The sequence below is a fragment of the Ochotona princeps genome, chromosome 11 (assembly GCF_030435755.1).
Source record: "Ochotona princeps isolate mOchPri1 chromosome 11, mOchPri1.hap1, whole genome shotgun sequence".
NCBI lineage: Eukaryota > Metazoa > Chordata > Mammalia > Lagomorpha > Ochotonidae > Ochotona > Ochotona princeps.
The window spans coordinates 20374929-20386460 of NC_080842.1; the positions used below are offsets into that span (position 1 = coordinate 20374929).

At 45.0% G+C, this 11532-nt stretch overlaps 1 protein-coding gene across 1 annotated transcript in view; it reads right to left on the reverse strand.

Moving 5' to 3' along the window:
• ASAH1 (N-acylsphingosine amidohydrolase 1) overlaps positions 1–1443 on the reverse strand; it is a 28712-nt gene extending 27269 nt beyond the window's left edge. The window contains exon 1 of the mRNA XM_004597817.4: positions 1285–1443. Within this exon, the coding sequence (XP_004597874.2) occupies positions 1285–1362 (78 nt within the window). The 5' untranslated portion in view covers positions 1363–1443. The remainder of the gene's footprint in view (positions 1–1284) is intronic.
• Between the last annotated feature and the right edge of the window lie 10089 nt (positions 1444–11532).

Genomic DNA, 11532 nt, shown 5'->3' on the forward strand with positions numbered 1-11532 from the left:
CTATTAACTTCTTCACCCAACTGCAGAACTGCCTCACTTTCTGCAGGCATTCAACCAAAACCAAGTCCTATTTCTTAGTCTTTGCCCCAAATCACACAACCCTAGTCATGATAGTGTAATGAATTGTTTCCATCCCATGGTATGGGTTCTCTTGGTTTCAGAGAATTATACTAACTCTAATTTGTTCAACTTCTAATGCAGACCTGGTGCTCTTATGGAACTGACAGCACTCAAGTTTGAAATTCTTTTTTTAAAATCCCATAATGCTAATGCTCTTTAGCGATTTAATTTCTGACAGACCCTAAAGTAACCTTTCAACCTTTCTGTGTAGAAGTACTATTAGGATCCCGAAGGACATAACATCTCAGAATCTGCTTTCGTTCCAAGTTAGTTTTTCAAGGCTGGATTATACCTCACCATGATCTTTATTCACATGGCACTCCCCTTTATGGGAATAAACGCAGAGTTATGTTCAACGGTATGTATGTGGTACAACTATCTACCAGAGCTCAGATCTTGCCCCGGAGCCTCGGGTCAGAGGCTAGCAGGTTCCTAATTATCTCACCTATCGCCAAAGAAACACGTAGTGTTAACTGCTTTTAATGAGCTCCCTTGTGAAAGCGTTCCAGACTGGGCGTCCAGAGGCTGGATTTAGGGATGCTTCAGTAAGCAACACTGTGACCTGTGGCTAGGGTTTTCTCGCTCTAGGTCTACTTCCTCCTCTGTAAAATGAACGAGTCACGCTGGTCCCTCACTGTCTCCAGCAGTTGCGAAGTCGCTGGCCCTGTGACTGGCCTGCGAGCGAGAGCCGTGGGACAGACGTTCCCTCCTGTGACTGGCACGAAGCCACAGCAAGCACGTTAGGACTTGCTCCTGGTTGGCATCTCGCCGGGCCATGCGACAGCAAGGTAGGTTTTTGCAAAGGAACTTCTCCTTCAGGAGAGAAAGCACCTGATGACGGAAATCGACAGCACTCACACTGGGTGGTTGCTGGATGGCCCTACACGCAAGGCCAGCAGAACTTTTCCCTCTTCACCGTTGTGAATGCCTGGGACGACCACTCCCACCGGAGGAGGTGCGAATCACACCCCCAACCCTCCTGCGCACATCACTTCCCTGAGAGATGTCACGGGTCCAGCTGACAACCCATCCAACCCAGGGGGCATCCGGAATGACAGGCCCGCGCAAAGATGCTGCCTTGGCCCGGGTGCTCCCCAAAGGCAGGCCGCCCCGTCCCGTCACGCCTGCACCTGCCCGACCGCGCCTCCTCTCGAGTTCACTCACCGGCGGCGCGTGCTGCGCCAAGGCGCAGGTGACGGCCGCCGCCAGGAGAATGCAGGTGAGGGAACTCCGGCCCGGCATCGTTCCACCGGCGCCCGCCGCGAGCGACGCCAGCGGAGGCCGCGCAAGGAACGACCTGCAGGGGAAGGGGCAGGAGAGCAGGCCGCGCCTACGCCGCGTGACTCGCGGCCCAGGACCGCACCACACGAGGAGGGGAGGAGGCCTCCCTGCCGCCGCGGGGACCCGTGTAATGAAGCGGGTATTTCTCGGCGCGCCACCCCCTCGCCCGCGCGCAGTGGTTGGACCCTGACGGAGCCCCGCCCCGGGGCGTGGTCTCGGGGCCTCGTCCCCGGGGCGGGCGGTGCGGGAGGCCGGGCTCCGGCGCGTCCTAAGGTCTGCTCGCCGCCTTCGCCCCGAGGCCTGCGGACCGGCCGAGGTCTCCGCACCGCGCAAGGTGACGTCCGGCTCCTGCCCACCCTTGCCCTCCGCCTGACTGCGAGGTCCCGGGCAGAGGAGCGCTGTCAGGGGCCAGGGGTCAGGGGCCAGAGGAGCGCTTCATCCCTGTGAGCCCCGCGTGCAGCCGACCCCGCGCACTGGTTCAGCTCTTTGCCCTTAGGCTCGGGTGGGGTGACCAGGAGAGAATGGGCGGACCCTGTTTCACAGACGTGTCCGGCCTCTCAGCAGCTGGGTGTGTTCCGGTGAGTCCTGGGAGATTTTAATTTGGTGTGGCTGCGGTGATCTGGGAGCCGGGTAGATACTTCTGGGGAACAGATGGACGGGGAGACAGCGCTTGCTGATCCTTCTTGCCACCCCGTGCACTGGTTAGCTCGGGCTGATAGGAAGTCCTGGTCTCTGGGGTGCACTTTCTGGTTGAGCCTGACATCCCAAGCGGCACTTTCTCCACGTTTCAATAAAACTCAGAATGCTGTTCACAGAAGTCTTCCTGTGTCTTCTTCCACGTATGTGTGTGAAATTGCAATTTCATTAATTTGTATTACTTCTTTTAAAAAACTCAGGTATTCTAAGATGTTGGAAAATGACGATTTGATACCACCCCCCCATTGTTCTATTTAAGGAGGAAGTTTTACTTGTGAAACAAATAGATGATGAAGGCATATTTGGGTTCCTGCTTCAGCTGTAATTTACATGGGCAGATCATGAAACCTTTCACTAGTAATTTAAGAAAGATGTCCTGGGGATCTGCAGTGTACGGATTGTTTTTCTGAAGGTAAAGAAGGAGACAACACCAACAAAAATCTTCTCCCATGAGGCTTACATTCCAGGTGAGCTATGTCAGAAAAGTAATAAACACTTCAGAAAAAAGCAGGGGCCAGGTATCAGCCACGAGCAGGCTGGGGATGGAGAGTGCTGAGTCTTGAACAAGCCCAGCAGGACAGACGCTGCTGAGAAGTAGGCATGCCCAGCACAGGGTGGTGGGGCAGAGGAAGCAGCAGATGCGGAGGTTTCAGAGTCCATGTGACTGGATCAGATGGAGTACAGAGAAAGTGGATGACATTGGGGGTGAGGAGAGGGGGAGGGCAGATTTGACTAGGTGGTTAAGCTTCACCTTGGGGGAAATGTGTAATGTAGAATTATACATATTTATGTTGAATTACCTGGAGATTAAGGTAAGTCTGTGCTGGGCCACAGCACGGTAGCCTAGCGGCTAAAGTCCTCACCTTGCACGCGACAGCATCCCATATGGGCACCAGTTCGTGTTTCAGCTGCCCTGCTTCCCATCCAGCTCCCTGCCTGTGGCCTGGGAAAGCAGTAGAAAATGACCCAAAACCTTGGGGCTCGGCACCCATGTGGGAAACCCGGAAGAAGTCCCTGGCTCCTGGCTTTGGATGGGCTCGGTTTGGGCCATTGCAGCCACTTGGGAAGTGAATCAACAGAAGGAAGATTTCTGTGTCTCTCCTCCTCTATATATCTGATTTTCCAGTAAAAATAAATAAATAATAAATCTTAAAAAAATATAAGCCTGTGAGAGAGGATTCCAATTTTAGTAGCTATTGTTGAGTCAAATAACTTAGATTTGAAATTACTTATTGTCAACACTACTTGGAGTAACTTCAATGTGCCAGTAAACAGAATTTCCCAATCATAGGATATTAATTGGTAGTCAGGTAGTCTTGCAAAACCAGATTCTTCATGCAGACTTAAGCCAACTGGCATAATATTCTTTTTCTAAACAAATAAAGATGCACTTATTTATTCGAAAGTCAGTGTTACAGAGTGGGAGAGACAGATCTTCCATCTGCTGGGTCACTTCCCAAATGGCAGTAATGGCCAAAGCGGGGCAGGTCCTGAGCCAGGAGCTTCATCTGGATCTCCCATGAGGGTACAGGTGCCCAAGGACATGGATCGTCCCTCTGCTGCTTTCCCAGGCACATCAGCAAGGAGCTGAATTGGAAGTGGTGTAGCTAGGACTCCAACCAGCACCCGTATGGAATGCCAACATCATAGCAGCTTTACTGGCTGTGCCACAAATGCCGTGTCCAGCATAACAATCTTATGCACACTTTTATATAATTATTTATACAACTTTCTGAGGCCTAATTGAAGTTCCCTAAAATTAGGCCATTTTCTCATGGGAGACCTAGAAGAAGTTCCTGGTTCCCGGCTTCGGATCGGCGCAGCACCAGTCATCGTGGCTCACTTGGGGAGTGAATCATTGGATGGAAGATCTTTCTCTCTGTCTCTCCTCTCTGTATATCTGACTTTGTAATAAAAATAAATAAATCTTTAAAAAAATTAGGCCATTTTATGTATTCTTTTCTTAAACATCCATTGTTTTGCCTACTTGGTTCTCCTGTAGTAGTAGTAGCAATGGACAGAAGGCAGGGTGTACGGCTGCTGCAAACTGTCATGGTTTTCAACACACTGACCTATTCACAGAAAATGGTATTTAAATGTACAAGTGAGTGATTGTGTCTTTGTGAAGGGTGGTTCAAATGCTAAATAGAAGTATCAAGTTTAAAACTTGGATAACCTGTTTAGTATGCAAGAGTCAGCATAAGTAATCAGATTGTTTATGGGAATAGCTGAAGTTCTTGGCAAGCTACGGACTTCCCAATCTCCTACCTAACATTCCTAGGTTCTTGAGGTGGTGCCTTGCGTTAAAATCATTGCAGCCAAAGCACCCCACCCTAACTGAAGTCTGCATGTATAAAACCACGTAACCCAGGACAGGTATGACTTAATAAATGAAGTATTTAAAAATTTGTACTAGAAGTTCAAGAAGTATGGAGATTATATTTCAGTTTGAAAGTAACAAAAGTGGGGCTATCATGCTAGTATAATAAGCTAATCCTCTGCCTGCAAACACAAGCATCCAATATGGGTGTCAGTTGAGTTCCGGCTGTTCCACTTCTGATCCCGTTTCCTGCTTATGGGGTGAGAAGGCAGCAGAGAATGGGTCCTTGGGTCCTGCACCTGCGTGGGAGACCCAGAAAAAGCTCCTGGCTACTAGCTTCAGTTGAGCTCACTCAGCTCCTGCAGTTGCGGCCTTTTGGGAAATGAACCAGCAGATGGAAGACCTCTCTAAAAATCTGCCTTTCACATAAAAATGACTAAACCTTAAAAAAAAGAAAATGACAGAGCCTGGGATGAGAGCCTAGCTGCTAAAGTCCTCACCTTGAATGTGCCAGGATCCCATATTGGCACCAGTTCTAATCCTGGCAGACCCTGCTTCCCATCCAGCTGCTTGCTTGTGGCCTGGGAAAGCAGTTGAGGACGGCCCAAAGCCTTGGGACCTTGTACCCACGTGGGAGATATTAGGAGAGAAACCACGCCCAGCCTCTCAACTGCCTCAGTACCTGGGGATGGGGAACAGTCACCGGATGTCATCCCAGGGTCCCCAAAGTGGAGCATTTCTGAGATGCTGTTGATATCTCCTCTCTAAAGAAACACTAGGACCAAACAGTCTGTGGTTTGAAGATCAGGATTTCTGCTCTGCAATTTGGGCAACTGTCCTCTCTCTTCTGATAGGACAGAGGAAGTTAGTTCTCATTGCTGCTGGCATCCATGCTATAAACTGAAGGGAACTGCCTAAGATAAAACAGATACCATGGACAGCACAATGGAATGATGAAAGGAAACTGGGTCACTGATGACATTGTTAAGATGCTAGATTAAACAAGCACGGAGCCTGTCCAACAACTGGACTCTTCATTTCCATGAGCCACTACTCTTCTCTATTACTAAATCCAGTTGGGGTTGGTTGGTTTGCAAGTTGAATGATTGTGTCTGAGAGCATCGTAGCTGGTATGCACATTAAGTTCCCTCCTTTCTTAACAGAAGAGGGTGTACTACAATTCTATGAACTTCAGACTGGCATTGTGGCATAGCAGATAAAGGCCCTGCCTGTGACACCTGCAACTCATATGGGCACTGGTTTGTGTCCCAGTTGCTCCCCTTCCAATTCAATTCTCTAATAGTAGCTTGGGAAAAATAGAGAAAGATGACCCAAGCGTTTGAGCCCCTGCCACCTATGTGGAGATCCAGATGAAGCTCCTGGCTCCTGGCTCCTGGCTTCGTCCTGGCCTAGGCATGGCTGTTTCGGCCATCTGGGGAGTGAACCAGCAGATGGAAGATCTTTCTCTCTCTGTAACTGTAACAGATGCACAAGAATGCCTCCATCTGCTAGTTCACTCCCCACATGTTCAGAACAACTGGGACGAGGTCAGGCTGAAACCAGGAGCCAGGAACAACTGAGTCTCCCATCTGAGTGACAGGAACCTAAGTAGTTGGGCCATCTTCCACTGTTTCCTAGGTATATTGGGTGAGAAGCATGAAGTAATAAGGACTTGAATCTGATACTCCAATATGGGATGCAGGCATCCCTAATAGGGGGCTTAAATTGCTGTGTCACACCTGTACCAAAAAAAAAAAAACCCTTTATTTTCTCTGAACTAACATGTACTGTCCCTTTTCCAGTCTTCTTCATCTCACAATGGCAATTCCATTTTCCCAAAGTTGGCTGAGGCTTCAAATCTTAATGTCATCTTTGACTTATTTTTATATCTTACCACACATACATTACAGAAATATATCTTACTGGTTTTATCTTCAAAATGTTTTCTATTCAGAATCTAAACATTTTTCAACACTCTTTCTGCCTAGGTTCCAGTTACTCTAATATAGATTGCTTCTGTTGTCTCTTTTTTCCACCTAGATAATGTGACTCCTCTCCTCAGAAACCTCCAATGACTCTCCAAGCCATATTCCTATGATAACTATGGAATAGTTACGATTTGGCTAGTATCCCGGTATGGCATATCCCATCAGTTTATCCTAGATTCATGATACTGTAGCCTTATTTCTGAACTGTAGACATACCAAACATAGCCATGTTAGCAGTTACTGCTCCACCTGTCTGGAATGTTCCTTCCTAAATACATGTAGTTATTCAGATGTGCAAAAAACCCCTGTCAAAGTTGCCTTCCCATAGCATCCCATATATAAGGTCGGCTTTTGGAGATACTCTCTATCCTCCTTATTTTATTTACACTGATTACAAAAATCAGTATTTGATGTGATACTTATTGTCTTATTTGTGAGGCACCTGTCTCCCTCTAACCAGAATGTAAGCCCCACAAAGGCAGAGACTTTGTTTTGTTTACTGCTATATTCTCAGTACCCAGTACGAGGCTTGGAATGTAGTAACACTCAATGAATACATGTTGAATAACATAACTAAGCTAAGTACATTGACATCAAATACCAAGTGACAGCTAAAATAATATAAGGAATCAATAAACTACAAATGGGCTACTTGCCAGAAGTTGTAGGCGCTGTAATTGTCCTCATTTTATGAGTGGGAAGTTTGAGACCTGGGTTAATAAATATGTCTAGGCTTTCTTATTATATGGCACGTACATGTATCCACTATAGTAAATGTTAAGATCAGTTGACAAACCTGTTATAGTTTTGACAGTCTCCAAAACAGGAAAGACTAAAATGGTAGACACCTATCTTATACACAAACAGTTCCATCTAGAGTTCACCTAGACTTTTTATCTTTCTAGATTGCACACACAGCTACATCTCTTACTTGATGGTTCTTTCTGCTTTCATCAGCTTCTCTGCCTCTTCCTAAGCTACTCTCTCCAGCTTCCATCTTTTGCCAATATAGTAAATGTTCTTCCTCTGATCTCATACCAGTTTTTCCCTGTGCCACGATAACTTCAGCCTTCTTTCTGAACTTCAGACATGCTAAGGATGCCTCATTTCAGCATTTAAAGGGTAGTGACTGGGGGAGAAATTTTTCCCATCAGCTTGGCTCACTCCCCAAATGTCCACAATCCCACAATGGCCAAGACTGGGCCAGTATGACATCAGGTGCTAGGAACTTAATCCACGCACCCAACTGTTACCATCTGTACCTACTGCCTCCTATGGTATGCATAAGCAGGAAGCTGGGGTTGGGAGCAGAGCCAGTCTCAGACCTAGGAGCTCTGATGTGGAATGTGGCTATCTACCACTATGCTACATACATGCCCCCATCACAAGATTTTTATGTGTGTGTGGCAAGTCAGGAAGTAGATAAACTGCTTCTCATGTTACCCATATAGCACATAAACAAAAATCAGATCGTTAACAAATATCTTATCCAAAGACCTGTCCTATAGTCTAATGTTAAAACTTCATATTTTTACATCATGTAATGCCTTTTTATAAAATGATGGTACAAGTTGTTATAATTTAAAAAATATTTCTGCTTGCCAAAATTAAAACTTAATACAAAAATATAGAATCTTGTATTTTTTACTATTCCTGTAAATTAAAAGTATGGAACCAATTCTGTTATATATATTTCCTCACCTCTCACTCAAGTATCAACACTTCTTCATCTGAATATCATACGGTTCACCAGCAATGCTTTTACAGAGGTACCTATGTGGGTTCTGTAATACAAAAGACAAATTTCATTTTGCCAGCTCTTTCAGTACATTAGATAAAATGGATAAAATGCCCTCTTCCTTAGTCTTCCCTGTTATAGCTTCCATTATACTGCCTGCTGCTGGTTTTCTGTATTCTCCCTGGACTCCTCCCAGTGTTCTGCCAGCTCCTTATCTGCCATGTCAGACTAGTGTTAGGAGTCCAAGGTCTCTTATCTGCTTGTCTGAACTACAGTGTCTTCTAGGGTGACCTCATTCCCTCGCATGACTTCCATGTCCTGATTCTGTTATCTTGTATCTCCAAAACTGTCTTTCATAGACACCTCAAAGTTAAGACAGAAACTGCATTCATCATTTCTATTCTTGCCCCCAAATCTGTTTTTCTTCCATTTCTGTAACTGGCATCACTATCTATTCTTAATGTTCATGCCCATGCCAGAAATTTAGGTGTTACCCTGACTCCTAAAGAAGTTTCCTTTGTCACTTTTAATCACTGCAACAGTTCATTATGTTTTTTTTAATGCGATTTTAAGATTTGTTTTATTTGAAGATTTATTTATTTTTATTGCAAAGTCAGATATACAGAGAGGAGAAAAGACAGAGAGGAAGATCCTCCATCTGATGATTCACTCCCCAAGTGAGCACAACGACCAGTGCTGTGCCGACCCGAAACTGGGAACCAGGAACCTCTCCCACGCTGGTGCAGGGTCCCAAAGCCTTGGGCTGTCCTCAACTGCCTTCCCCGGCCACAAGCAGGGAGCTGTATGGGAAGTGGAGCCACCGGGACTAGAACCGGCACCCATATGGGATCCCGGGGCGCATTCAAGGCCAGGACTCTAGCCACTAGGCCACGCCGGGCTCCACTTCATTATGTTTTAAACAATTGTTAGATCACTCATTTCACCATTCTCATTGCCCATATCCTGGTCCAGGACCATAATTTCTCATGTCCAGCACTGTAATGACTTCCTACCTGGACTCATGTTTCTCTCTCGCAACCAGAATGTTCCTTGCAAAATGCAAATCTGATCAAATTACTTCCCTGCCTTCAGTATTTCCACTGTCGCTAGAATCCAGGATCCTCAGGATGGCACGGGAGGCCCTGCTCAGATGTCTGATTGCCTCGGATCTCCTCTCTGGCTTTGTTTCCTTCTCATTGTTTCTTACTGCATTTTAGCCAAAAAGTAGTTCCTACAAAAAAGCACCCTGTTCTCTCCTCTCTCATCCTTGCTGCTCACCAGGTCCCACTGATTGTAGTATCTTTTCCTATGCTAATTTTCATGAGCATTAACTCCTACTCATCCCTTAGAGTCAAGCTTAACTATATCTTCACTAAGGGAGACTTTTCCTGACCTGTCTCCCAACTAAGTTTGCTCACTCTATCAATTCTTAAATATCCTGTACTTTCCCTTGCCAATACTTTGCATACATACTTGTTTGATTAATAACTTAGGAATTACTTAGTGTTTGCTCTTTTTAATATGAAAACTCTACTATGACAGGGATCATGTCTATGTCATCCATCCTATCCGCAACAGCCAGTACCAGACTCAACATGTGGATGCATAATATATACACAACTGATTCTTTACAGAAATTATCTCAACTCTTCTAAATCACAGTGTTTTGCAAGAAAATGCATTCAAGTCTAACCTCTTTTCCTTAATTAACTATTACTCCTACAGATTGTTTTCTTTCTGTCCCTTGTTCTTTCCATATGTGTGGAAATCCCATCTATTCCAGTCTACCTGTGATGACATTAGGATAAGTGTGGTTCTGGAAGAACTGAGTCAGAGATCTATGAATAACACACATTGGGGATCAGGTTTTTAATCTCTGAGCAAACCATATAATATGAACTTTATTTCTCAAGGCTCTGAAGTTTTAGGGGTTTTTGTTATAGTGGTTCTGGTAAAGATACAGGAAGCACAACCAAACCAACCCAGTCTTATTGGAACACCCTTCATCAGGACCATGTAGGAGGAGACAGTATCTAGTCTTGCACACTAACTTAAGCATTTGGCACAGCAAAAACTCTGCTTGGGACCCCACATTCCATATCAGAGTGCCTGAGAGTCAGTCTCAGCTCTGCTTCTTATACCAGTTTCCTGCCAATGTGCCTTAGATGCAGCAGACCACGGCTCGAGTTCTTGGGTCTCTGACGCCTGGGATACTAAGGATTAAGTTCCGGGCTCCTGGTTTCAACTTGGCCCAGTACTTTCTGTTGCAAGCATTTGGGAAATAAACCAGCATATAGAAGATTTCTCGCTGCCTCCTTTATCTCTCTGCATTTCAAATCAAATGAAAATAAACAACAAATAAATAAGTATGGAGAATCCTCTGATTCACCAGTTTTGTAAGTATTTCCTCTTATCACAGGCTTTGACCATGTCAGTGAACAAAGGGGAATGATTTTCCTTAAGAACCAGTGCTGAGAGAAAACAGGCAACAATTAATAAACATAGCAACAACATTATTTATTTGAAACTCAGGGCTACAGCAAGAGTGACAGCAAGAGAGAGACAGAAAAAGAGAGAATGTCCATGTGTTGGTTCACTTCCCAAATGGTTGCAATGGCCAGGGCTGGGGCAGGCTGAAGCTAGGAGCCAGTAAATAAATACATCGTAAGAGGTAGTGGGCCCTTTAAAAGATGGAGCCTTCTCTGGTGCCTCCCTGTCACTGCCTCTGTCACACTTTCCAGCCCTGTCATGCCATCACCACAGGATTGATTACTTACAAAACTTACCCTACCCTCTCAATCACAATGTTTCCTGAGAATTAGTTCAAGTCTAACCTAATTTGTCCATTACTGCCATGAAGCCTTCCCACCTCCAGAACTGTGAGCTGGATCATCCACGTTTCTCTTTAAAGTACCTAGCCTCAGGAATTACAACAATGGAAGACTACATGATAAATTATGCTACAAATTTCTTCTCCCAGGAGATAGCATTTTACGTCTTTACTGTATATTTATTTTTGGTAAAAACCCCTAAAATTTTTTGAACATAGACAAAACTGATACATAATTAATATACACAACTTCATGATTCCATTGATAAGTGAAGTCCAATGAGGCAATCACTGTAATCTGTGCCATCAACCTATTTGCCACATTCAAATGTCTCCTCCTCCCTGCTTGTTTTTGTGTATGTGAACACTTAAGATCCATTTGCTTGATAAAATTTTAATATTGTTAACTACTGTATTGTTAGCTATGCCTTATTGTAGCTCCTTATGACTCATTTATTTTGTATGACTGAAACCCTATATTCTTTGACTAATACCTTCATATTTCTCCAAGATTCTGGCAAGCACTATTTTATTCAGGTCCCATGAGTTTGTTTTTAAT